Source organism: Ciconia boyciana, chromosome 2, assembly GCF_034638445.1.
Source record: "Ciconia boyciana chromosome 2, ASM3463844v1, whole genome shotgun sequence".
NCBI lineage: Eukaryota > Metazoa > Chordata > Aves > Ciconiiformes > Ciconiidae > Ciconia > Ciconia boyciana.
The window spans coordinates 91,584,079-91,608,016 of NC_132935.1; the positions used below are offsets into that span (position 1 = coordinate 91,584,079).

At 39.8% G+C, this 23,938-nt stretch overlaps 1 protein-coding gene across 5 annotated transcripts in view; it reads right to left on the reverse strand.

Annotated features, from left to right (window-relative positions):
• Window positions 1–885: 885 nt before the first annotated feature.
• PIGN (phosphatidylinositol glycan anchor biosynthesis class N) overlaps window positions 886–23,938 on the reverse strand; it is a 110,030-nt gene continuing 86,977 nt past the window's right edge. Inside the window, exons 22-30 of one of the 5 annotated variants that reach the window (XM_072853150.1) lie at window positions 23,040–23,142; window positions 20,347–20,449; window positions 18,095–18,181; window positions 15,366–15,421; window positions 14,804–14,879; window positions 13,412–13,485; window positions 10,480–10,522; window positions 8,694–8,746; window positions 886–1,382 (exon numbers count right to left, since the gene is read on the reverse strand). In XM_072853150.1, the coding sequence (XP_072709251.1) occupies window positions 1,259–1,382; window positions 8,694–8,746; window positions 10,480–10,522; window positions 13,412–13,485; window positions 14,804–14,879; window positions 15,366–15,421; window positions 18,095–18,181; window positions 20,347–20,449; window positions 23,040–23,142 (719 nt within the window). In that variant the 3' untranslated portion in view covers window positions 886–1,258. Of the gene's footprint in view, window positions 1,383–8,693; window positions 8,747–9,869; window positions 9,888–10,479; window positions 10,523–13,406; window positions 13,502–14,803; window positions 14,880–15,365; window positions 15,422–18,094; window positions 18,182–20,346; window positions 20,450–23,039; window positions 23,143–23,938 lie in introns of those variants that run through there. The other 4 variants (XR_012041024.1, XM_072853151.1, XR_012041025.1 and 1 more) reach the window with 4 other exon arrangements.

Consider the following 23,938-nt stretch of genomic DNA (forward strand, 5'->3'; position numbering starts at 1 on the left):
TGTTTAATTCTCACAACAGATGACTCCAGGGGGTGATGAGGCATTGAGGTGTAGGTGGGTACTGTAGTTTGTGCTCTTAATCAGCTGTGGGCTAGTGGTAGGGAAGCTGATGCTTGCTGTTGAAAGGGCTACAAAGTTACAAGTCTATCTCAAAGCCTCATGCAATGTATTTACAGTTACTGGGTCCCTAGGAGCACCCACAACAGCAGCTCTAAGAACCCTGGCTCTTTGCTCTCACTTGTAACCAGGGTGCAACCAGGGGGTGTCTGCGTTTGATTCATGGTGCAGCCATTAGCCAGGCTGATGCTTGTATTCAGGAGCAGAACACACGTGGAAAGGAAAACGAGGAAAGAAAGGAAAAAAGTCTCTGTGTGGCATCACTCTACGCAAACCACCAACTCCAGCTGCAGGTTCATGACCTCTTTATGCTGATCGAACCCTGGGCTACCGCTGAAACAATCAGCCCTAACCTTCCTGCCCGCCCCATCACAAGCTGGACCAGGGAATCTGTCTGAATGCTATTTTACAATAGCATTTAATCAGGTTCCTTTTCATTTGGATCAATTACCTGAGCTGGCATACTGCTCAGCTCACCCAAGCACAGGAGGCAGCAGGAGAGTACGGTCAGAGGCAGCAGTTCACACCAAGGTTGGCTAAAAGCTGTTGTCTTACAGCAACAGCCTCACAGCACACCAGTCTTAACCTGCCTCAACATATTCTCACATGCACATTGACACAGCTTGCAAAAAGCATAGCCAGTTTCAGAGATATTCAAATGTGTATGCCACATCGGCAACATACAAATCAGTGATCTGCCCAGACTGATTTAATTTATGCTTTAGTCTGTGAGATGCTTACGCGAGACATGAAATGAAGCTAGGACTTCGCAGACTCCTAATGAGAGTGAGCATGTGTGAGACAAACAGCTGGCAGACAAGTTATAACAACCAAAAAAACCCCCAAAAGATGGTTGCCTATTTCTTTTAAAAAGGACATTGTTGCTGTTTTTATTTTCAAGAAACATGCACGCTTGGAGAATAAAGCTCAGGCTTTTTTAGCCCCATTGATGTCTAAATAGCAATCTCCAAATGCAGATTTCAGTCACGGGACAGCATTTAACCTGTATTAGCAGAGTGCTCTGCTCCCTGGATGGGATTTTGGCACTCTAGTCCATTAACTTATATTTACATTCCAGAGGTGGAGGTTGGTTCAGAGGAAGCCTGAGGATGGGAACAAGGCAGGAAGATTTATCGCTTTATCAGGTGGAATGGTGCTTAGTCCTTCTGGGAAGTTCAAGTCTCTTTGTAGTTAGCAGCTGGGCCAGTCCGTTCATCAGCATCATAAATATGGTCAACGACATCACCAGCACATAGTGGCTAATGCTGCAAGGAGGAGACAGAAAAAAGAAGTGAGAGAAAAATGCAAATCTGCAGAATGAACAGAACATAAACAACCCTGACATAAACAACCCTCTGAATTTTTTTCTTTTTAACTAGGCCTAATTATTGGCCTAGTATGTCATTTTGTATACGCTGCTCCTCAAAGACAACTATTATAGCAGCATTATAGTGTAAAAACCAAAGTCTGTGACAAAATAAAATGGTGGAGACAATAGAAAACACAACTGAGTGTGTACCAAGTGAATAAGAGGTACTGGGTGTATTTTTCATTCAAGTGGGTAATTCAACATATGTGACTGAGACCATTGCAAAACTTCAATTTGCTGTGAACTGCTAATGCAGAATCTAGGGAGAACTTGCCATCAGGTAGACATTCCTTGGTAGTAAGACAACTCAGATATTTATGTCAGCTGAAGTGCAATTTTCTAGAGAAAACAGTATTCCAGTGATGAGCAGCTTTAAGAAAAACACCCCACTAATTTTTCACTCAACATTTCTAAAAATTGCAGAATTCTTTGCTGTGGTAACACATGGTTTCAAAGAGATGAAACAAAGGAGTTGAAGAGTGGCTAATAAACATAATATGAAGATGCAGCTTCTGGGTTAGGAAGTCCTTAAGTCACTAACGATCAAAAGGATAACAAGCAGAGAGCTTGTTCTCACTTACTCAAATTCTGGTACCTGCTGCTCACTAGTGTTACAGATGGGCTATTTAGGGTCAGACTGAGATTTGACCTAGGATATTCAGCATCCTGTGTTCAATGCCTGAATGGAGCTGCTGTTAACGTAAACCACTAGCCATTAAGAAATTAGAATTTTTCCAAATCCAGTGACATTTCAGGCTAGAGTTGCAGATGAAACACTGCTGCACCCATGTCCATCACACATCCGGTACAGCTGCTTGTTTTTTACCTGGGACTACTGAAGATACTGGCGTTCTGACATGAGAGGTACCCATACCTCCTGATGCACCTATCTCCACTATTTCAAAGCAGATGGCTCTTTAGGATGAGTAGGGTAACTTCAGACTCAATGAAGTCTGAGTTTAGTCACAAAAAAGGATTGCAAGGAGCACTTGCCGGTTTAATGACCTGGAATTTCTGCCAGAGGACTCATTCAGTTTGAGAATTTAGCCACGGAAGAGCAGTAAAGCTCATAATGCTGACGCTATCAATCCTCACGACCCCGAGACTGTGACAACCCTGGTGCTAGCCTAGCGCAATTTAGCTTTGTGAAGTGGAGAAGCACCAGCTCTTAACAAAGCTGGGCTGCTAACCAGTGTGAGAGAATAAAAGTAATCCAAAAAGTTCACTAATGAGCAGGAGCTCTCCCACAGCCAGGATACCAGCATCCAAAGGAGCCAGTCTGACCAAAGTGGATGGAGAACACTGAAAGGGACTTGACTCAAGCTACAAGATTTTTCTGTTTCAGTTGAGTTTGACTAAACCTTCTCACAAATACCTTGCTCAAAATACATAGTTTTAAGAAATCAATTAAAAAATCCACTGGCATAAATGGGCTCAGACCTCAACAAGCATAATCTGCCCCAACAGCCTGCAGCTTGCACCTGTGTAAACTCCCACCTGTATGCAGCACAACTGAAAGTATTCACTAATGTGAACAACTCAAGGTTTAAAATATCAGACAGAAACCATCTTCCTATGTGCCTTTCCTATAAGCATTTCTCCCCTCCAGCTTTAGCTAAGCAGAGCAGCACCCCTACGAGAACCATACTCCTGCTCTGTTTCTGTGAGGAACGCGTAAGATGACACAGCGAGAGCGTGAAGTCAGGCACAAAGCATACTTTCACCTGGTCAGTGCACTTTGGACTTCGTAGTTCACACCACATTTACAATAACAAAGCTAACACAACCCCCTCAAGAGCTGCCCTTGGAAGTCCACCTGGGTGTGTTACAGGTTCGGTTTCAGTTCTGCATGGGAAAGGACACGTTGCCAACAAAGTCAAACCCTCGTTGCAGTTATCTTCATGGCGTAATGTGCCCTTGGGGACTGTACAAGCATCACAGCTACAGAAGTTTGCATGGCTCTTAAGGGAACAGCCACTCTGGTAAATAGGTGGATGGCTTCACGTCTCATGCATTACTGGCAACACCTCAGCTTTCCTTCTCACCTGGCACCAGACTTGTAGTTTTTCATGTAAGCAGCAACACTGCTTTCCTTCTAGCTTTCAAAGAAAGCTTGAATGAGAAATCTGAAAATCAGAAGCCAAATGAAGACCCTGCCTTTATTCCTACAGACACCCCGAGACAGTCACCAGAGGACCGGCAACTTGCTGCCATCAGCATGGTCCTTACACAGGCATGAGTTCCTGTCTGCCCCAAAAGGAGCTTTTCCAGATGTGGGTGCTAATCAATGATTTTGTGTGGCATAAAGAGGGGCTTTCTCAAAGGAAAAAGTCTCCACAAACTCTGCTTAGCTACCTGTCAGTCGAGGGACTGGGTCCTCCGTACTTTTGTAAAAAAGAGACTGCTGCACACACCTCTCCCTTGCTATACTGCAAAAGGCTGAATAGCTGTGCTCCTTTATTAAAATATCAGATGTTCGGAGTAAAGAAATATATACATTATGCCATAGAGCACAATTAAAAACAATTTCAGTCTACCTGTCACAATTTCAAACAGCTAGCATCTCTGCAGCTATCAGCAACTGGTACTGCAGTGCCTGCAGGCAGCTATGCTTGATAAATTAATTCTCAGGCTGGGGTAATGCTGTAATTAAACAAACAAACAAAGCAAGACTCTTACAGGTATATGCCACAACAGCAGTGGCAAAATCTTGATCTCTATACAACCCAGAACTGCCGGATCTGTAGTTACAGTGAAGCGGGTAATTCTCAAAACAAGCTTCCTCCATCAGAAGTCAAACCTGAGCTAATAAGAAAAAGGAGCAAGACTCTAGGCTCCAGGCAAGTTAGATCCATGTGGAGGAAGAAGAGACATTAAATAGGTACAAGAGAATAGCACAGTGGGGCAATGCTTATAAAGGATGAGACAGGCAGGGACAGGCAATGGTAGAGAAGAGGTAGCTGGTGTAGGGGATCACGGATGATCTAAGATAAAGCAGCACTGTTCAATGGAAGGGTGAGTGCCCTATGTATGGATCAAGGTCAACAGGCAAAGCTGGTGCTAGGAAAATTTTGTGTCAGGGAGGAATACACCTGTTTTGGTGGCAAGGAACCAAAAAGAGAACATATGTGGTACTACCATCTCCTGGCTGGGTTTGTGACAGTGTACATTGGTGAGAAGTACTAATCAAAGACAAGAAGACTCAAAGATCAGTAGAAAAAATGAGGGGGGGGGAAATCAATCTTGCTCCAAAACGTGGCTTTCTCCCAAGACAGGCTAATTTCTAAGATGGCAGAACTGATTAGAAGCTGGGAAGACAGGAAGATGGAGTAAGTCACCATAGCGATTAAAAAACTAGAAATAAACCAAGTAAAACAAAAACAACTCGTGCAAGGACTTGGAAGAGCAATCTCCAGAAAAGTCTGAGGACCTTATTTCTACATGACACGCTACTTTGAACTGTGGGATTGTTCCCAAGCACACACTGAGACTCCAGATTTAGATTCTGAATTTTAAGTCTAGTGCATTTCCAGCCAGGATGCCACACCCTCTCTCCTCTGTTTCACACAAAACAAATCACAAAGCACATCACTCCTAGCTCCTGTTTTAGAAATTGTTGGTAAACACTGTTTTCCTCCTAGTTACAAGACCTTTGTTTTAATAGTCAGACCTAGAAGCCCCAGCATCCCAAACCTGAAACAGATTCTGTTATCCTAAAAGCTAAAAACAGTATCCTGTGCTTTTTCTTTGTCCCCTGAACTTTGAAACTGCAGAATGGTTAAGATTGTATCTTTCTTTTTATCTTCCAGCAACTGTTATAAAAAGAGGGAGGGAGTAGTACAGTATGTGTCTGTATAAAACTACATTATACTGTCATATAAAGAAGCTTTAGGGTTTATCTTGACTATGTGACTATACAGCTATTTAAAAATTGCATATACTGTATCGATATAGTAGGCTTTAAAGGCTATATCTCTCTACCTATAGAGATCTATAGAGATCTAGAGATCTATAGAGATCTATTGATAGAGATAAACATACCTTTTAGGCCATAGAGAAATTATTTTAGTGACAAAGAAGCCAAAAAGCTAGCTAGTCCATTTGTCTGTTATTAAAAAATAAAAGAATCTGTCAAAATAAACTTCTCATGATCCCATACTACACACCAATACATCAAAAACACTAGGAAAACTGCATTACTGTTTTTATTAAATGTAATGGTGTGTTCTTCTAGGGCATATGATGCAATTTAGGGTGACCTCAAGATATATAGGTAGAGGATAAGGTTAGCAGATCTCAGAAGCTTGTGTAAGCCACTGCTATGAGTTCTGCATTCACTGCAAGATTATTATCCCGTTATTATATCAAAACAATGAAAAGCACTCTCTGAAAAACAAGTTCACATTGATTTTGTGAATCAATTCTTCCAGCATTTCATTAATGATCTGGAAGACTGGGCAAAGTAGAAATCTCTTTACATTCAAAGATGATACTTAAGTGGCATGGTGAATTCAATCACGAGAATAAAGACATCACATTGTTAAGGCAGATATGAGGCACGGTAAAATGACATGTAGTGTGGTTAAGGCATGGTAGAATGAGATGTAAAAGCCAGGAGTTGGGGGTGAAATTAAAAAAAAAAAGGAAATACGTCAGTTCAGTAAACACCCTACTTCCAAACAATGAGAGAGATCCAGTAGGAAACAAAACATCACCATAAAAAAGCAGTGAAGGTGGCCTTTTTATCGCAAGGGGTTTAAAACCAGCTCTTACACATGAAACTTCTGAGCACTGGTATTGAAAAACCCAAGTATTGCCTAATGAGGGTTTCCTACTGAACTTGCATGTTCTTAGTAAGAGAAAGGACATGCACAAATTTTGAAGCATGGTAATTAGAAAATCCATAGAAAGCTATCACCCCAAAAAAGGAGGAGTACGGAAATATACATCAGAAGCTTTGCAAATGCAGCACATATACCACTGGACTCCAACAGACTTTAGAAGAATGAATCTTCACTGGGCAATTAAATTGCTGCTTTTCCACCTGTGATTTCAATGATGTGGCAACTAGTAATATAAAACAAACCCTGATAATTGCACGTGCACACACACACTTCCTATCAGTGCCACAAAAAAAAAGGGAAAAAAAAAAAGATGAGAGCAGCTGTCCCTAAGGGTGCTCCTACTCTTTGTTCCATGAAATTCTACACAGGTTTTGTTTAGATACAAATAGTTGGAAAAAAAAGAACCATCATTTCCCTAAATGACTCAGCCTTCTCGGGAAAATTCTGGCAACACCTAAAATGTCAACCTAGATGGGATATTTTCAGACCTTGCTGTCAAAGCAACAACAGACAAGACTGCAATGGGAATGCCACAGAGCTGTCACTGCAGTTGTAACAGGAGGACAGGAAAGAGCCATGTTAGTATCTCTCTCCCACTGGTTTTGGGAATTGCCCAAAACCCCAGGAAGCTCATCTTCCCTTTCAGGAATAAACAAACAAAATCTTCTGCTGTTGCCTGCTAATTTTGCCAAGTTTGAGCATCACACATTAGAAATCTACTCAGAGGAGAAGGTTCGGGCACAAAAATATTGCTCATGCTAAGTAAAAGAAGGACGACTTCAGCTCTGCGCCTATGGCTTCACCTCTTTTCTTACACAACCTAGTAATTTTTATCTTATGTGCATATACACACATACATATAAAACATATATAAAGAAACTACAATAAAATAACATAGGTGGCAAAGTCAAGCACTCAAAAGTGAAGTAATGACAAATTTAAGGCTGCCTGAGCATTATGCATTACCATGTTAAAAATTAATCACAAATTACTCTTTCAAAATAACTTTTTCAGTGCTTTCTTCAGTGCTCAAAACACACACAGGGAGAGGCAGAATTACGGTTGTGCGTAATGAGCTCCCCTAAACTCTTTGGGATAAGGCAAACTTCCAGCTGAAATGGATCCAACAATCTATCACTGTTGTAAATCTCTACGCTATGAAGACCGTATATCAGAGAGGAAGTTTTTGGGTACCTGTAACAATTTATATTTTTGCTTGCTAAATCCCAATTAGAAAGCTTCTTGCCCAGCAGAACAGAGCTTTTCTGAGGTCTTTAATATCCTTATTAATCTGCATAGGAGCTCAAACCAAAGGATGAGGCCATCTGATTTACCATAAACTGACCATAGCAAGGAAGCGTGATGTTGAAGCATTGTTTCCACTATTTGATCTAACTGTATCTCCTCCCATGAGGAACCCTCAAAAGGTAGCTACAAGCAGGAATTTGAACCTCCAAAGAAAACAGGCAGAATACGTGTGCGTGCGTGTGTACATGCATGCGTGTGCTGGAGGGAACACTGGGGCTCAGCAAAGCACAGAGTAAATGTAGACTAAACAGAATATTAACAAAGGGTCACTATTCAACTTCTGTTTAAATAACAGTGTCAAGTGACCAGATTGGCTGGATTATTAACAACACATTCCCTACTAAGCTTATTACTGCATATTATCTATTTCTACAACTCAGGGAAGGTAAATCTGAAATGTGTATTCCCTGTATTTGTTATTTCTGGACTATTCACAAATACGACTGTACAGTTGAAAACCTACCCCATGATGTATGCTGTGGAGGCTAGTACAACTCATAATGCAAAACAAATTCTCCCATTTTAGCTGTGATTTCTATGTTTAAATGCTACAGATGTACTCTTCCCCAGCTAGGGGGAGGATAAATGCGTGGGTCTTGGTAGCCACCAACATATTTGCACAAGGTTCATTAATTCACAGGGGATTGTATATGGAGGCTTAACTAGATTCAAGACAATTAACGATTTTGATAAATTATTATTTTAACAGTGGTTACAACTAATTAAAATGCAAAACAGTAATTAAAATATTTTTTGTGTAATTACTGTTCTTTAGAAATCAAACAAATCCTACTGTTTCTTGCCATGCTAGATTCATTACTTACTCCATGTTGCTCTGGCATAGATGTTAAGACACAAGTTTTAGCTTGAGATATATACACATGTATACATGTGTGCACACATGCGTGCACGTGTGTTTTAAATACAGGGAACGTCACTGAAACATTTGATTAAGGAGAGTAATTGGAAAAAATTACAAGAGTTCTGAGTAGATAAACAACAATATTAACCTATGAGCCTTTTAAAAATGCAATGGAGGCAAAAAAATACTGTACCTTGTTCCAATATCCAGCCAGCTTCCATAATCTTTAACCAAGAAGAAAAAATGCTAGGAAGTACAACAACTTTGATTAGTACATCAACATCGCACAATTTGAAACACAAAATCAGAAACGATATTTTCAGGCTGTTTACTCTAAGTTTCTAATTCTTCAAGTAGAACAAGGGCAAGACCTTTCCAGGAATGCTCATTTGGACAAAAGTTAGGAATAGTCTAGGAGCCAGAAATAGATTTACCATGGTATCAAACAGAAACAGCTAAAGATGGACTAAGTTCTGTGAAGCTGGGCTTGCAAGAAACAGAAGATTACCAGCAGAGAACTTTTTCAGTAAGAAAAGCCAAGCCACCTTCTTGTTTGAAATAATGGGATCCCAAATAACGCCTAGTGCCAAAGAGAAGGCTGCATATTGTTTTAATGGAATTCCACCACATATTTCTTTGGGCAACTCTGGCAGTTCCCCACCTGTAAAATGGGAATAATGTTGGGAGAAGACAGCACTTATCTATTAGTGAATCCCCCAAATTCTAGCTGGTGGCCACATTGATTCAAGACCAGAAACCAGTTCTCTTTCATTTTTTTTTTCCTGTCAACTTTCTCATTTCTTGATATACACACAGCTCCTGCATATCAAACCTCTTCGGTAATATTTTGTTTTGTACACCAAGTACATATTTGCTAACTGTTTTAAAATAGTTAAACCAAAATAGGAGAATATGTGAGATATAAGACCCAGATATACTGGGGCTTGCTACACACCAGTACATGCCTGCACTTTTCTTTTGGTCTAGTTAGACTGATTTTTATTAGTGAAATGCTATGAGTGTAGTTTATTGGTATTTTAATATTTTTCCTGGGGAAGTTATCAAAAATGAGATTAGTCACACAGATTTATTTGAAACTACACAAAACTATACCTTCTCCATTTCTCACTCTACAGACAAATTAGTCATTATTTGTTTTTTTGCTCACTGTCTTTCCTATCAGTCGAGGTCCACAGATCACACTGTACAAGGAAATCACATCAGGAATGCTTACTCCAAAGGGATGAAACTAAACCAGCACGTACGAAGTGAGAACACCAGCTCTACCTGCTGCTTTGAAAAGGTTTCTGTTTACCTTGTGATGCCCAGTGGCATTGCTTGCTGGGTTGAAGAGAGTTTGAGGGGGCAACGAAAACATACTTCTCATCTGTAAAAATTATATTGGGGTATTTTTCAGCTTTGGGTTGTTTTAGCTAGCTTGGTTTATGGATGCAAGCTTTCTGAAGATAGCATTTCCTAACAGCTTATTCCAAAGGGCACAAAGTGTCTTTTCGGATGTTGTTGATCTTCTGGATTCTGACAACTCTAATAGAGCTGGTGAGTAATGCATTTCTCCTTTTCCTCTCTTTTTCAAGGGAAGGAGGGGTGAGTAAAAGGTTCAAAATTCCTGAAAAATTAACTAAACCCTGCACAAAGCTAAAACTGACAATCTTATTTAAATTCTTCCTAGGAATTTGATTGGAAAGTATATGAAAAAATTAGAATGATAACTTATTACTTCATTTTTGTCTCTTATTATTATGAGAATATTGCTTCTTCAGAAGCATTAATTACATGAAATTCAAAGAGTGGTGATTGGAGGAGTTTTATCTCTAAATTATGCTAGAATTTCAATCCAATTCACTGCCCTAGTTACAAAAACTTTGAAGTCTGAAACAAATTCAGATCTCTCTAGATGGAATTAGGAGAACCCTCTGCTTCTTGATCTTATTTGAAGAGAATGTGCAACAACAACTTACCAAAGCCATAATGTCTGAAATCACAAGAACAATGAGGAAAAGGCTGCAAAAAGAAAAAGAACCAGGCCATCAACCTTTATTTATGGCCACAGATGTTACAAAGCTTATTAAAACCCCCATAAATAAATTAAAATAAGATATGATTTCTTGCACTTGCCTTTCAATCACTCAGATACATTTCAATGTATTAGAGAACAGTTAAAATATATGACTAGGACATCTGGCATTTGTAATCCCACCCTGCTTGAAAAAGACATTTCACATTAACAGAGTTTCACTTTTGCAACAGAGAAACCTAACACAAGTCATTTTTTGGAGAACAAAAGCATCTTACGAACAGCACCTGCCCATTCCCGATGCAGGGAGCTCACGTGCCAGTTAAGCCAAATAAAGATGATTTAGAAGCTTCAAGATGGACTCAAAGAGTGAGCAAAGCTGTTTGGCACAGGCAGACAGATACCAGAGCCGATCGGTCCTCCTGACAACCACCCTGCTGGGTAGGAGGCTGCTAAAGGAGGTGCTTGCCCCCCTTCCAGATCTCTGGGTGCCCGTAAGCTGCGCTGGGAATGCCCAGCATTTTGGTGGCATGCTCCCAAACCCACGGGCCTCTCTGTCAGGCAGCAGGTTACTTCTGGCAAGTAGGCTGTGGACAGTAAAAGGAACCAGAAGGGAGCATGCAGAGCTATTTTTTCCCCCATTAACCTAATTTTCTTTTCATTAAACTACATAAATCCTGAATTACATGAAAGCAATGGCTATAACTGGTTAAAACTAGTTTCTAAGTTAATGACACTGAAGCAATGTTGCAAACAGCCGACCCATTAACAGAGAAGTCTTTAACTAGAATACAGTTAATTTATCAGTACTGCCATCATAAATTCATGAAGCTTTTTTAGGAAATGCTGCAGCATTGCACGAGCATGTACTGGGGGACAGACCCATACCGATGCCTCCTGATGAGGAAGTTTCTGATACTGCCTAAGTCAGCTATGCTTCGTTAGCAAATAGGGATGCAACAAACTAACTGTATCTCAGGCGCACTGAAAGGCTTCTCTTCAGTGGCTCAGATAGGATGTTGCAATCTTGTAGTGCCTAGGAGGCACTCAACTAGAGAGCTGTTTTAACAGGCAAGCTCCAAGAACATATTCTGACCAAACATTCCCCACAAACAGGAAAAAAAAAAAAAAAAAAAAATCTTTAATCTGTAAAGGGGGAGTTTAGGAGCAATTTGTCCAAATCACAAAAATCTACTTTTTGCCCTTCTGAACTGCAGGAAGCCTTTCACAACAGAAGGACAACACTAATTTCAGGGCATGTTTATATACTACAAAGACAAGATTGTCCTCCGTGATGGCTTAATTTATCTAGCAGGGGCAGCAAGAGCAATAAAGAGTGCAGCACAGACTTCAGGATGCACTGACAATCAGAGCACCACCTCTCCAGGGATCCTGGGTACATCTTGTGATTTCTGCCTCGTTCCCAGGCCGACACTGTGGCAGCATCACTGCTATTGTTACCTGAGCACAGCTAAATGAAGCCGGCACAAATACCAGCCGGAGTTATAACCACAGCCTCATAAAGCAGCACAGGCGTACTCATGTCCCCTGGTTTAAGAAGTCGATATTGTTTCCCCTCTCACACACTCAGATGCACATTCCATAAAAGCTTGCAATATCACTGGTGCTGCCAAGGCAAGCATTCACAAGTCAGGAAATGCTGACCTTTATGATGCCTGAGCCCTAGAAATGCACATTGCTAGTCTTCTGAGCAACCCTGACTCCTCAACGCGGCCCTGCTTCTGTATAAGCCTTAGTGCGGAGGACGAATGTCCTTCCTTGGGGGCCCAGGGACAGCCCAAGTACGCTGCACGCAGAGCTAAGGCAGTGAAGGTAAAAGGGATGGTGAGCCTTGTGCTTTCCCTCCAACAAGAAGTCAGATTTCGGGCTGCCATGTCCCTCCTTGTTAGTACCGGGTGGCATTCTATAAGGAGACAACAGGCAGGGCACAGGCTGGATGAAAACAAACAGAAAAGCAGAGGGCATCACGCTGAGAAAGGGCAGCTTCCTCCCGCTCAGCTGAGCAATATACTGAGTCCCTGCAGTCCCCCTGCCACTGTCCACTGAGACTTTCGGTCAACCCCACAACATCCCACGGTGACAAACTCAAAACCACATGGCTGACAGGGACCTCCTCCATCTCAGCACCATTCATAATCCCACACGATCAGCAGAGGATTCAGTCATGTGCACTGGGTGTGCTGAAAGGGGTAGGGAGGGCTAACAAAACAATAAAAATCCTGAGACAGTGAAAAGAGTGAGGGTAGTTCAAGTCTGGATACAGCACTCTGCAAGACTGGGCACCCATCCCACGTTCTCTCTGAAAAAGTCTTTAGAGATGGAGAAAGGACTGGCAGCCATCTAGTCCTACTGCAAAAAATATGTAGCACCGAACACACCTGGGAAGCACTGAACTGCAATGGAAGGTCATACAGCCTTCTTTTTTTTTAAATGCTATTTGTGGTGAGGTCAGTGCTACAAAGCTGTAAATTGGTTACATTATAAATGGGTTATTTTTAAAATATTGTACTATGGGCAAGGATGCAATATAAAACAAAAATCAGACTTTAAATTCTGCTCATTTTTCTACATTATGGGGGAAAAAGTGCTCCTTCTGTGTATTGTCAACAAAGAATATTAAATATCTGATTGTTTCAGACAGGGCCAACACTTCCATTTATACTCATTTATCACTAAGAAAAGAATTCCTGAGCTTGCAAAATCACTGAACAAAAACCCAAACCATAATCACAAATAAAACTAACAATGTGATCTACTGTTTTTTTTTTTAATTTAGATTGAGATTTGACAATTCTGAATTCTTGTAAAATAGATTTGAAACCCTTACTAATGCAGAAATACAGCACTTACTGTACCTCTTAGAAGACAGTTGTGTTGTGACTTGAACAGCTTCGAAGGCACATGATACCAGAACAAACGGGATTACAACCTGTTTAAAACACAAACTACATTTTGGTTTATAGCCATATTTACAAAACAACCTGGCAGGTTGTGGAAACATTTTCCTGCTTTTGAAATTATCACAGAATGTGTATGTTACAAAACCAAAATATTGGCAAGAAAGGGTAGAAACTCATTTTGCAGGAAGCACATTTAGCAAATGAATAAAAACCCCTTCCATGGTTGTAGCTGAACTGCAGTGAAATAAGCCATGAGGCAATATGGAAAACTATAATTAAAACACATTAATGATCCTCACTTCATTTATCCATTTTAGCAGTAGTGATAAATACTTCAACAAGGCTAGAAGACAGAACTATTCAGATCCAGTATCTCATGTGACAGGCTGCAGAGCTCCAAGCATAATAGGACAATCTCATCTCAACCACAAAAAAATCTGAATATAGAACGTATTCAGTAAGGCAAGGATCACACTGCCCCTCCAAAGCCAAGTCAAGCAAATGTAAACAGTTCAGGAAATTAAGAACAAAACCAAACAAACAAGTTAGAAACATGAATGTTGTCTTTTGCTCTTTCCAAAGTTGCCTTGTAATCCTTAAGTTAGTAGTGTAAATGCATTGCTAAAACCTGTTCTTTCGCATCCAGGTTTACATTATTGACTTATGTCCTGCAGTATAACATGCAGTATACGTGTAACTTAAGTCTGCTTTCTCTGGGACAGAAACAGCAGAAAGGCAGAGGCAGGAAATACTGCTTATTTTAGCAATAAACCATAAATTCCATGTCTCCCTTCCTGTTTGCCTCTTTACCCCTCTGGCAGACCCTGTACTCAAATATTAGAAAAGAGCTCCCACACCTTGCCTGCAAATAAGAAGTACAATCCAATCTCTGATAGACTATTAAAAAACTATAAAAAATAATATTCATTGTAAAATGACAACCTAATCAGTAGAGCACTTGAAGCCTGTACTTAATGTAATGTAGATAGAGCTAATAAAATATATATATCCTCGATGTTTCTGTACATATTATACTATGGGGAAAGCTTATAATTTTTTAAATAATTTAAGTCTTTTCAACATTTAAAATTTCCATTTTAATACAATAAACTGATCTAATGCAGTTAAATTATACTTCAATGCACTTTAGCTTCTCTCTTTTGGGAAACAGAAGATCCGTCTCCAGAAACACTACAAAGGCTGAAAGCTTCACACATGGTTAAGAAGGCTAATGAAGCTCAAATACATATATATGTTTTTGTAAATTGCAAAGTAACAACCATGTACATGATATGTTATTTATTAAACAGTTCTTTGAGAAAATTTCACTAAGGTAAGATTACTAACCTTTAGCACAAGCAAGCCTCCCATCATGAAGGGACTGAACACAGTCAAGAAACAATAGACAGAAGCAGGATCAAAACTAGAGAAACAGGAAAAAGCCATTACCGCATATCCTTGAAATGGCATTTTCCATTAAAAAACCAGAGCATTTAGTTACTCCTGTAACACACTCTGCATATGTACATTTTTAAACAAGGCTTCCAACTTTCTCTTCTCTTGCTTAAATACTAAATCAGCAAGGACAGCCTAACTCACTTTTCTTTCTCTACAATTTTTCTCTGCCCATGTCTTTCGAGGTGCCACACTGTTGGTGAGCAGTCGAGCTCTCTCTGCTCATGCTGCCAATAACTTCTAATGGAAATTGAGACGACCTCGTAATCAACAAGCTCAGGCTCTTAGGGAACATGTTACAGAGAGCAGAAATGAAATAAATTGTTATCATTATTCCACTGACTATTGCTTTAATTCTGTTGCCCTGATTTTGCTAACCAAATTTATATTTAGTATGCTAACTGCAGGAAGAACTTTTTGTACCCTGTGTCTCAAATCAATGACTAAAATTTACCTGTTAACAGAAGCTATGTTTCCGGTGCCAAAAAAGGCTGTCACTATGAAGAAAACCTAGATGTATTTAAGGAAAATACACCACAGAAATGGCAGTAAAACAAAACCAGTATTTTCCCCCCCTTCATTCCAATTTACTTTCAAAATCCTATCATGAAACTACAAGAAGCTGACTCACTACTACAGCTTTACACTGCATTAAGAAATCCAAAGTATCGTCTAGTTCTATCAATGATTTCACACATGACTATGTAAATTTTAAAAGACAGGGACTGCCTGGGTAAGATTTTAGAGCCTGTCTTGAGGCCCCTGCCAGAAAGCTGCAGCTTGTTTTGTCTGGGCCCTACCTAGCAAGATAGGAACATCCCTGGACCACAATACCAGCTGTGCATTCAAACACACATGCTTTTGCAGAAAGTAATGACACATGCATGCGTACCGCACACCAAAGAGATGGCTTTATTGAGGAATTGACCGTGGAAGAGGTAGTTGGCTACAAAACTAGACTAAAGGTTCCTATGCTATCCCTCGCACAGGTTTGTTGTCCAAAGGTTATGCTGAGTCTACCCATTGCAACACGGGACTCTCAGGTTTCTTCCTTACTTGAGGGAGGGAGGATGACTCTGGCAGTATCTGTATAGCTGGACGGGTTTTTTATAAACCCTACCCTTTTCATCTAGGTACAACACTTGCTGCTATATGAGCCCATGAAAGACATTTTTCTACCTCCTGAGCTCATTGGGGCCCATTATAGCTCACATCTCTTCAGCAGAAGAATGGTTTTTAACTGCTTTTTTGCATCAGGCAGAGGGTTAGTCAGTGATGATGGCTGCTGTTGCCAGAGTTCCCTCTGGTCCTTCCACTCCTGTTATAGCTCCTGCACTGGATCATTTAAGTCTCTGAATAAACAATTTTCTACCAACTGTTCAGCAGAATCGTTGGGATTCTGTATGCAACATTTTGGAAGGATTAGGTCAGCATAACCAAAGAAATTATGCTTCCCAAGAATATCACATCAAGTTTAATAACACAGCAGTCTAACAGCATAGCGCAGTTCTGCCAGTTAAAATTTATAAGAACAACAGTTCTGCAATAAACCAAAAAAATAACAGTAGTACATAGGTCTAATCAAAATGCTAAGCATAAGCAATCTAAATCTTCTTCTGTAAGATCAAGCTATAAGGTCCCTCAGAACATGCTGACTTTTGGGCCCTATATAGGAACCCTGAGATAATCTTAAGATATACACACAGCTCACAGGGTCATAGTTGCTATGTGACTGCTCTAGTAGAAAAGGTTTCTCTTCTAATACCACTATTTTCAAACATTAAACAGCATCTAAATTAAAAAAGCCACATCTTTTGAGAAGGTGTGTATCATACCTGGTCTCTGCAAAGGAGACCTGCAACTTGTGTGTATTTTCAGGAGCTGAAAAAAATACATTCAAATGTTTTAGATTAAGAGGAGATTAAAGTAGTGCTACATTCAGGTGTTATAGTAGTACTATGCTGGAGCTTTAAAAAAAAAAAAACAATTGGATTGTTTGATTTTTGTTTTGGCTAATTTTTACCATCTGACAGACAGCAGTAGCTTTACTAAAAGTTAGCTTATTTTTTGTTAAAATAGCAAATTAAATCGATAAATTTACTGCAAGGGGTCTCAGCTGCTTCTCAGGTACACTCTAAAGCAAACGCAAATGTTCAATACCTAGCAAATTGTTTTGCCTCCTTCCTTAGCACTGAACTGCCTTCTTAACGAGGTATCTGTCACACTTCCTCTGCTGCAGGTTCCCAATGTCCAACAGCGTTGTCCCATTCCAACAGCATAGACTCTGCAACTGTGATCCACCCTCTCAGATTTGGTTATTCTACGATCTACAAAGCCTGTTTTTACAGGAACCAGTATTGAGACAACTCCCTCCCCAGGTCCAGCTATAACCCACCTGGCACTAGAAACCCATATGTTCTAGACTGGCTCATAATTTATCTCCCACTTGCATACCCATCCCCCTTGCTGCCAAATACCTCTCACTTAACCACAGTCCCACAATGGAAGAGAAAAATGACATTATCAATTCTGTACAGTATTAAAAAAAAAAAAATCAGCTGTAGTTTCAGTTACAGTAATGCAAAATAACTTCTATGTTAGTGAACAAACAGCTCTTCCTTCCCAAGCCCATATAATTTCTAACAGCAGAAACTATGTGTGATGTAAATAATTCCAGGCCAGATTCTGGGAACATGTTTCCCTAAGAGTCTGCAGGAACTTTCCTTCTCATCTCACCTGCCATGGCCAATGCCTGCCCCCCAACATTTTCCTCCTAACATACTGCCATACTCTAAAAATGAGAAAATGAAAATAACTTTAATATCACCTTTTCTAATTGATTTGTGAAGGTTGAATGAATTCCCTCCAGCCAAAATAAAACAAAACAAAACTGAAAACAGGACTCCTTAGAAGAAAGTTTACCTCAACTGTAATGGTCATAAAAGACCAAACTTTTCAAAGTGGCCAAGGTGCCAGATTTCAAAACAGTGCAGTTTGTACTGAATTTTTTACTACTTTATTAAAAAAAAAAAAAATGTACAAGACCATTGTCTTTTGAGCAACATGAGTCAAATCTTCACCAGCTTCTGTTTCCAGTGGCTACCAGGCTACAATTTTGGATTGTGGGTCCTTTTGAAACAAACCCATCTTTTCCCTGGAACGCAGCAACCAGCAAAAGGATACAAAGAAGAAAGACCTGCGGACATCATCTAGGTGGAGCTGTCGAAACCGAGTTATATCAGTAGCATAGGCGAAATTGAAAACAGCAAGCTGGAAAGACAGCAGAAGAAATTAATACCTAGTATCAACTGATGTAGTTTGATAGAACCACCTACTTTTACTGAAATGAATGAGAAATAAACCTACTTCCCTATCAGCTGTTATTAGAGTAGTATTATGATGAGGACTGCAAACCTTTCCCATATTTTCATTATACTTTAATGAATCTGCCAGAAAGATTGTACAAATGAGATGATCAAATGAACAGTGGAGCTTCCGCTGTTGTCTACACTAAAAATGAACTTCTATGCCTTAGACTTATCTTTTTTCATGATAAATATTCCTCCTACACACATGTACTTCCACTGCTCACATGAGCATGTGGATAAAGACCCACAGAAATAAAAGACTGCAATCATCCTCAGTTTACTTTTGTTGTGAGAATACTAATATTCTCCATCTCCTCCACTCAGTTCTCAGCACAATATCACTTAACCTGAAGAGAAATTGTCTTTATGGAGTTTAAGAGGTCAATTAACTCCTTTTCACTGGGGAAAAGAAAAAAAAAAATAAATCAATAGATATTCAACACTGACATTTTAATTAAAAATAATCTCACATCATCAGAGAACTGAGCTGGATTCTCTAATACAAGATTTACTTTGGGGCATATATTCACAAGCTTTCTAGAGATGATTTTTCTAACCTAAAAATGAGAAGCAGAGGTAAGCATTATTGTTCCTTTCACTTGAAACCAAAAGTCAAATGATATACTGGAAGTGACAACAGAAAACTTAATTACAGCTTACCTATGTGCTTTTCATTTGCACTTGATTAATAAAGTGTTCATCACTGTTTAATACTGCTTTAATAAACTTTTATTTTAAAACGAACAGAACATCAGACCACCATCAGACAGGCAAGCATCACAGATGCCTTGTTACAAGATGCAAAAGGTAGAGTGGGTTCTAGAGTGGAAGAGAAAGTACATTCCACTGGTGACTCTGCTGTGCTAGAAACCTCCGGTTGCAGTCATGGCCTCATGCTAAGTGTGCATTTTTACACTGAGATTCCTTCTCTATCACTTAAGATGCTACAAAGCATGCTCACACAAAATATCATAACTACACGTAGCATGAATAAAAAGTGATTCCTGTTTTCATTTCTGATATTCAGCCTTGAATTGGTAAAGCCTGTTCTTTCTCAAGTTTTAAAACTGTGTCCCTTGCAGGAGAACCACAAAACCACAGTATGTGTCAGGTCTGCTGTGGTGGCTGCCTTGGCTCAGATTTCACCTCCCAGCACTTCTCCCTAACTATCATGAGCTGCAAAAGGAAGGAAAGATGTGTACTGCCACTTCTTTGACAAGTGACTCTGGCCACTCCTATGCATCTGTACCCAGGTTCTCTGTGACCTGCACCAAGGATAGCACATTTGGGAGAAGCAGGGGAGAGCTGTGCTGCACACCTGCCTGGCTCCGAGCACCCAGACGAGACTGCAACCAGCACTTTGGATCTAACCAAATCAATGGCATAGCCACAGTTTGTTAAACCCTTGACCTAACCTAAAAGCTAAGTAGCAGTGCAAGCAGCATGGGCTTTGAAAATTGCCGACAATATACTAAATTTTAAGGTGAAAGAAGTTGCATTGATTACGAAACTCCCTCTCCAGGCAAATCCAAGAAAGTGCTAGTTCCAAGTTAGTCTCCAGCTCCTTGTCTGTCTAATCAGAAATAAAACTCTGTCCTTGAAGAAAGAGTGGAAGGACAAAGTCAAACTAAGGTTTCTGGTATTTCCTATGGGTCATTTCAGAAATCAAATTATTTGGTTTTGGCCTCTCACTCATGACTCTGCCATCAGAATAAAAAAAGTACAGTGACATTGTACTTACTCTAAAGAGTTACTGTACCTTATGCTGAATTAGCACTACACTTGATGAACAGAGCTTTGCAGCCTATAGAACATATCACTAAGTCAAACTGATTTCCTACATTCCTAGAAATGGCTCTGATGTAGAATATCTTCAATAACATAAATTATGAATTTCTCTTACAAAGTCACATTCCTATTTCATAAAACAGCTGATACTGGCTTCCGAAACTTAAAGAAATGCAATGTGTTGCTCTATGAAAACCACTCAGAATATTTATTATATCCTCAACGGAAAAAAAAGATAAAGCTGATAATTAACCTGATGTAGCTATCTGGAGCTGTTACCTTTGGTTTGAGTGAAAGACCATAGTGCTGCAGTGCTTCTTGCTCCATATTTATCCACACAAACATCAAACCAGACAGCACCAGTGGAAACAGAGCTTCATACCTGAAGAGTAACATAATAATCATAGTAAGTGCAGTCACTAACAACTATTTAACATCAAATACTGGCATGTTTCTTTTCTTTTTTCTTTACACAAATGATATACCAAAGATCTAGTGCATTCTCCCCCTTCTCTTCCCATTTCTGAGGAGTACCCATAGCTGGTTGGTTGAAGTTTAAAGCCATACAGTAATTAAATGGTAAAAGTAGGAGAAACAGAGGCTGCTTCAGCTTTGTCATGCTTTGCACCCATTTCCTCATTTGATGGCTGCCACAACATTGGATGAGTGCCCTTTCTGTCAGGATTAATTTTAACAAAACTGAAATAAAATTAAAAAGAAACAGGAAAAAAAAGAATCACATTTGGCACCCACTTTCTGCAAAATGGAAAATTTTGTAATGAGACCTATTTGGAACTGAGGGGTTACAGTCCAACCTAGACAGTGACTAGAGATTGTGTCTCTTTAGGACCTAATCACACAAACTCATTCTGGTAATCTCAGTCTAGTTCCAAGGAGAGAGGCATCTGTATAATAAAAAGAGCATTATATTTCACTGAAGTTAAATGTCCTTTTCTTTACTATATACCAATCCATCGCAACAGCAGCATTAAGTCACGTTCTAACCAAGGCCGCTAAGCTATTCTAGCTACAGCCCAAATCTCGGAGGAGTAATTCTGGCTCCTACAGCACCCAAACATAGCAAACTATGAGTGTACTTGTGTGAGAGATTAAAACCCCCAGATAACTTAGGGGTGTAGATTGTCATTGGATAATATTAGTTTCTTCTTACCCTCTACATCTCAGTTGCACTTCATGGTGCCTCAGGTTTTTTTTTTTTCCCCTTCAGGATAAAATTATAATACTGACACTGACTCTGACACTAATACTGACAAGATTGTAAATTTTTTCCTTTTTATTTTTTTCCTCCTTGGACACACACTTATTTGTCTAAAAATAAGAAAATCACTGCAGTTAACCTTGGTATTGTTTCTGTTGTACCTCCCCAGTAGCGTAGCTAGTGTAGTGTAGCTACATAGCAGTTTCAAACTGGAACAAAAAATTTTGGATATACATTTCTGCTTTAATTAACAGAATGACAAGCAGTTAAGCATGAAGACAACAATGGCTGGGTTGTCAGTAACAAAACTACCTACAATCCTCACAGTGGTCTATACTTCCCTACAAATTGAACGTCTTCAACTGAGTTGAACCAGTTGACAACTGGCTTTATGCAACCATGCTCTTCAGCTGGCTTCAATACTTCCACCTAACTGCACCTAGAGGTGCTGTAATTACCTGGACCATGCACTGGGTTATCATTACATGGTATAACAGAGCACTGAGGAGAGAAACACTGGATACTTTTGGTACCGAGTGCCTTGGTTTTGCTACGATTGGTTGTTTTGGGGTTTTTTTTGGTGTTTTGTGGGTTTGTTTTGGGGGTTTTTGTGGGTTTTTTTTGTTGTTAGGTCTTTTTGGGTTTTTTTGTTGTTGTTTTTTCTGGGGGTTTTTTTGTTTTGTTTTGTTTTGTTTGTTGTTGTTTTTTTGGTTTTTTGGGTTTTTTTTAAGAATTCTTCCAAAATTTGTTGTCTCTTTGAACATTGTAGGAAGACAACAGAGAGCTGTCAGCGTTTAAGTGGTCTGGTGCAGGGCCAAAATACAAAGACTCAGAGAGAACAACATTCATGCTTTATCCAGTAGCCAGTACAGGCTAAGAAGGTTGAGTGTAAGAGCGTGTGTGTGGACAGGAGTAAGATTAGGATCAAAATGTTAATGGGGAAGTGGGAGGAAGGGGGGCAGGAGATTAAAAAAAAAAAAAAAGGAGAGATGCTTCATCTAAAATGAGAGTGCCCACAAGAGGCAGCTACTGCAAAATGTCTGCTGCAAGATATTTTATTCCACTTAATTTTCCAGTGTAATTAAATCCAGAGGATAAGTAGGAGGGGAGGCAGAAAGAATGGTTCCTATACTCCCCATTAATTATGCTCTTAAGAGCTACTGAGTCTGGAAAAAAAAAGGGTTGGCTGACACAGTTTTCTTCATTTAAAAGCTCTGAGGAGTTGTCTTTTATCCAAAAAGAAGCAAGCCCTACTCTTTATGGGGACTAGCATCCCTTTGAAAAAAATTACTTCCATGAAAATCTCTCTGAATAAATTTTCCCCTCATTTTACAGCTACCTGTTTCCTGTCACACATCATTTAGGCCGTAAGTAGACACCAGTACGGAGCAAGCTGGGAGAGAAGTTATTTCCTTTTGTTTGCAAGCAGAAAAGCACATGCCAAAACAACAAAAGACAAACTAAACCAAACTTTCTTATTTTGGTGCCAGATTGTTTGAATACATACCCCTCCAGCCACTGCTTGGTCTAGCTGAAAGGAATGTCAACAAAACAGTGTTTATAATACAACGAGGAATATGGAAGTTCCCCTGAAATTTTATTTAGGGAACTGAACAAGAACATATATGGTGAGACTACAGCTGGAAGCACACGTTACACTTTTAACAGAAATGTTCATGAGATTCAGCAGTTTCACATTTAGTCCTTGATTTTCATATCTAAGACCAATCTAAATAAAGTAAGAAAGAAGTACCCTGTGCTGAGCAGCAGGTAGGTGGACATCAGGGAGAGTAATATGCTGAACAGTCGCTGAAAGAGAAACGTGGGGCTCAGTAATGGCAACGCTGAGGAAGAAACTGCAATAAAAGAGATCCATCAGTCTCTACATGCAAAACATTTCATCCTCAGTAACAAGATAACATTCTTCAAATCTTGACACTTTATGTACAGAAATTCAATACTGGTCATATATGCCCCTCTATTTTCAGAAGCTTTTGCTAAAAAACCCCCAATGTTTTGAATGCTTAATATTTATCAAAAGTCATTTTAGTTCTCTGTTATTTTAATTCCCTGGCTTTCTACCTCACAGCCTTTAACATTCCTCATGAACTGATGTCAATAACTCCTTTAAGATGATGCAGAATCACTACGCCAAAAAACAGTCAAACTCGACTGTTTAATACTGCTCTGGGAACCACTTACCATAGCCCCAAGGACCTCTGGCAGCTCAAAGACTGCGGTTACAGAGCCACTGCTCCACTGGGTTAGATTAGGAAACCTGCCACATTTTGAGGTGCAACTGAAAATACTGGTAGTAAAGATATAGAAACTATCAACTTCTTAGCTTCTCTACCTGAAAGTTTTAAAACAGGAATATTTGAGGAACTACAGGGGACCTATCCTTCATGATTCATGCCTCTTGCCTTCAACTTGTAATGCATTTCTCTAATGCAGGTGTGGGATCTTAAGAGTTGCATGTTGCTCCTTAGTGCAGTCCATCGCTCAACTGCCCAGGCAGCCCTGGTTAGCAGAGTCCGTGCTGCCCCTAAAGAGACTCCTCTAGCTGGGAAACTTCTGAAGGTGAGAACAGGGCCCAACAGTTTGCAGGAGGTGAGGAAAACTGGGAAGAGAGGAAATGGGCTTCTCGGAGAG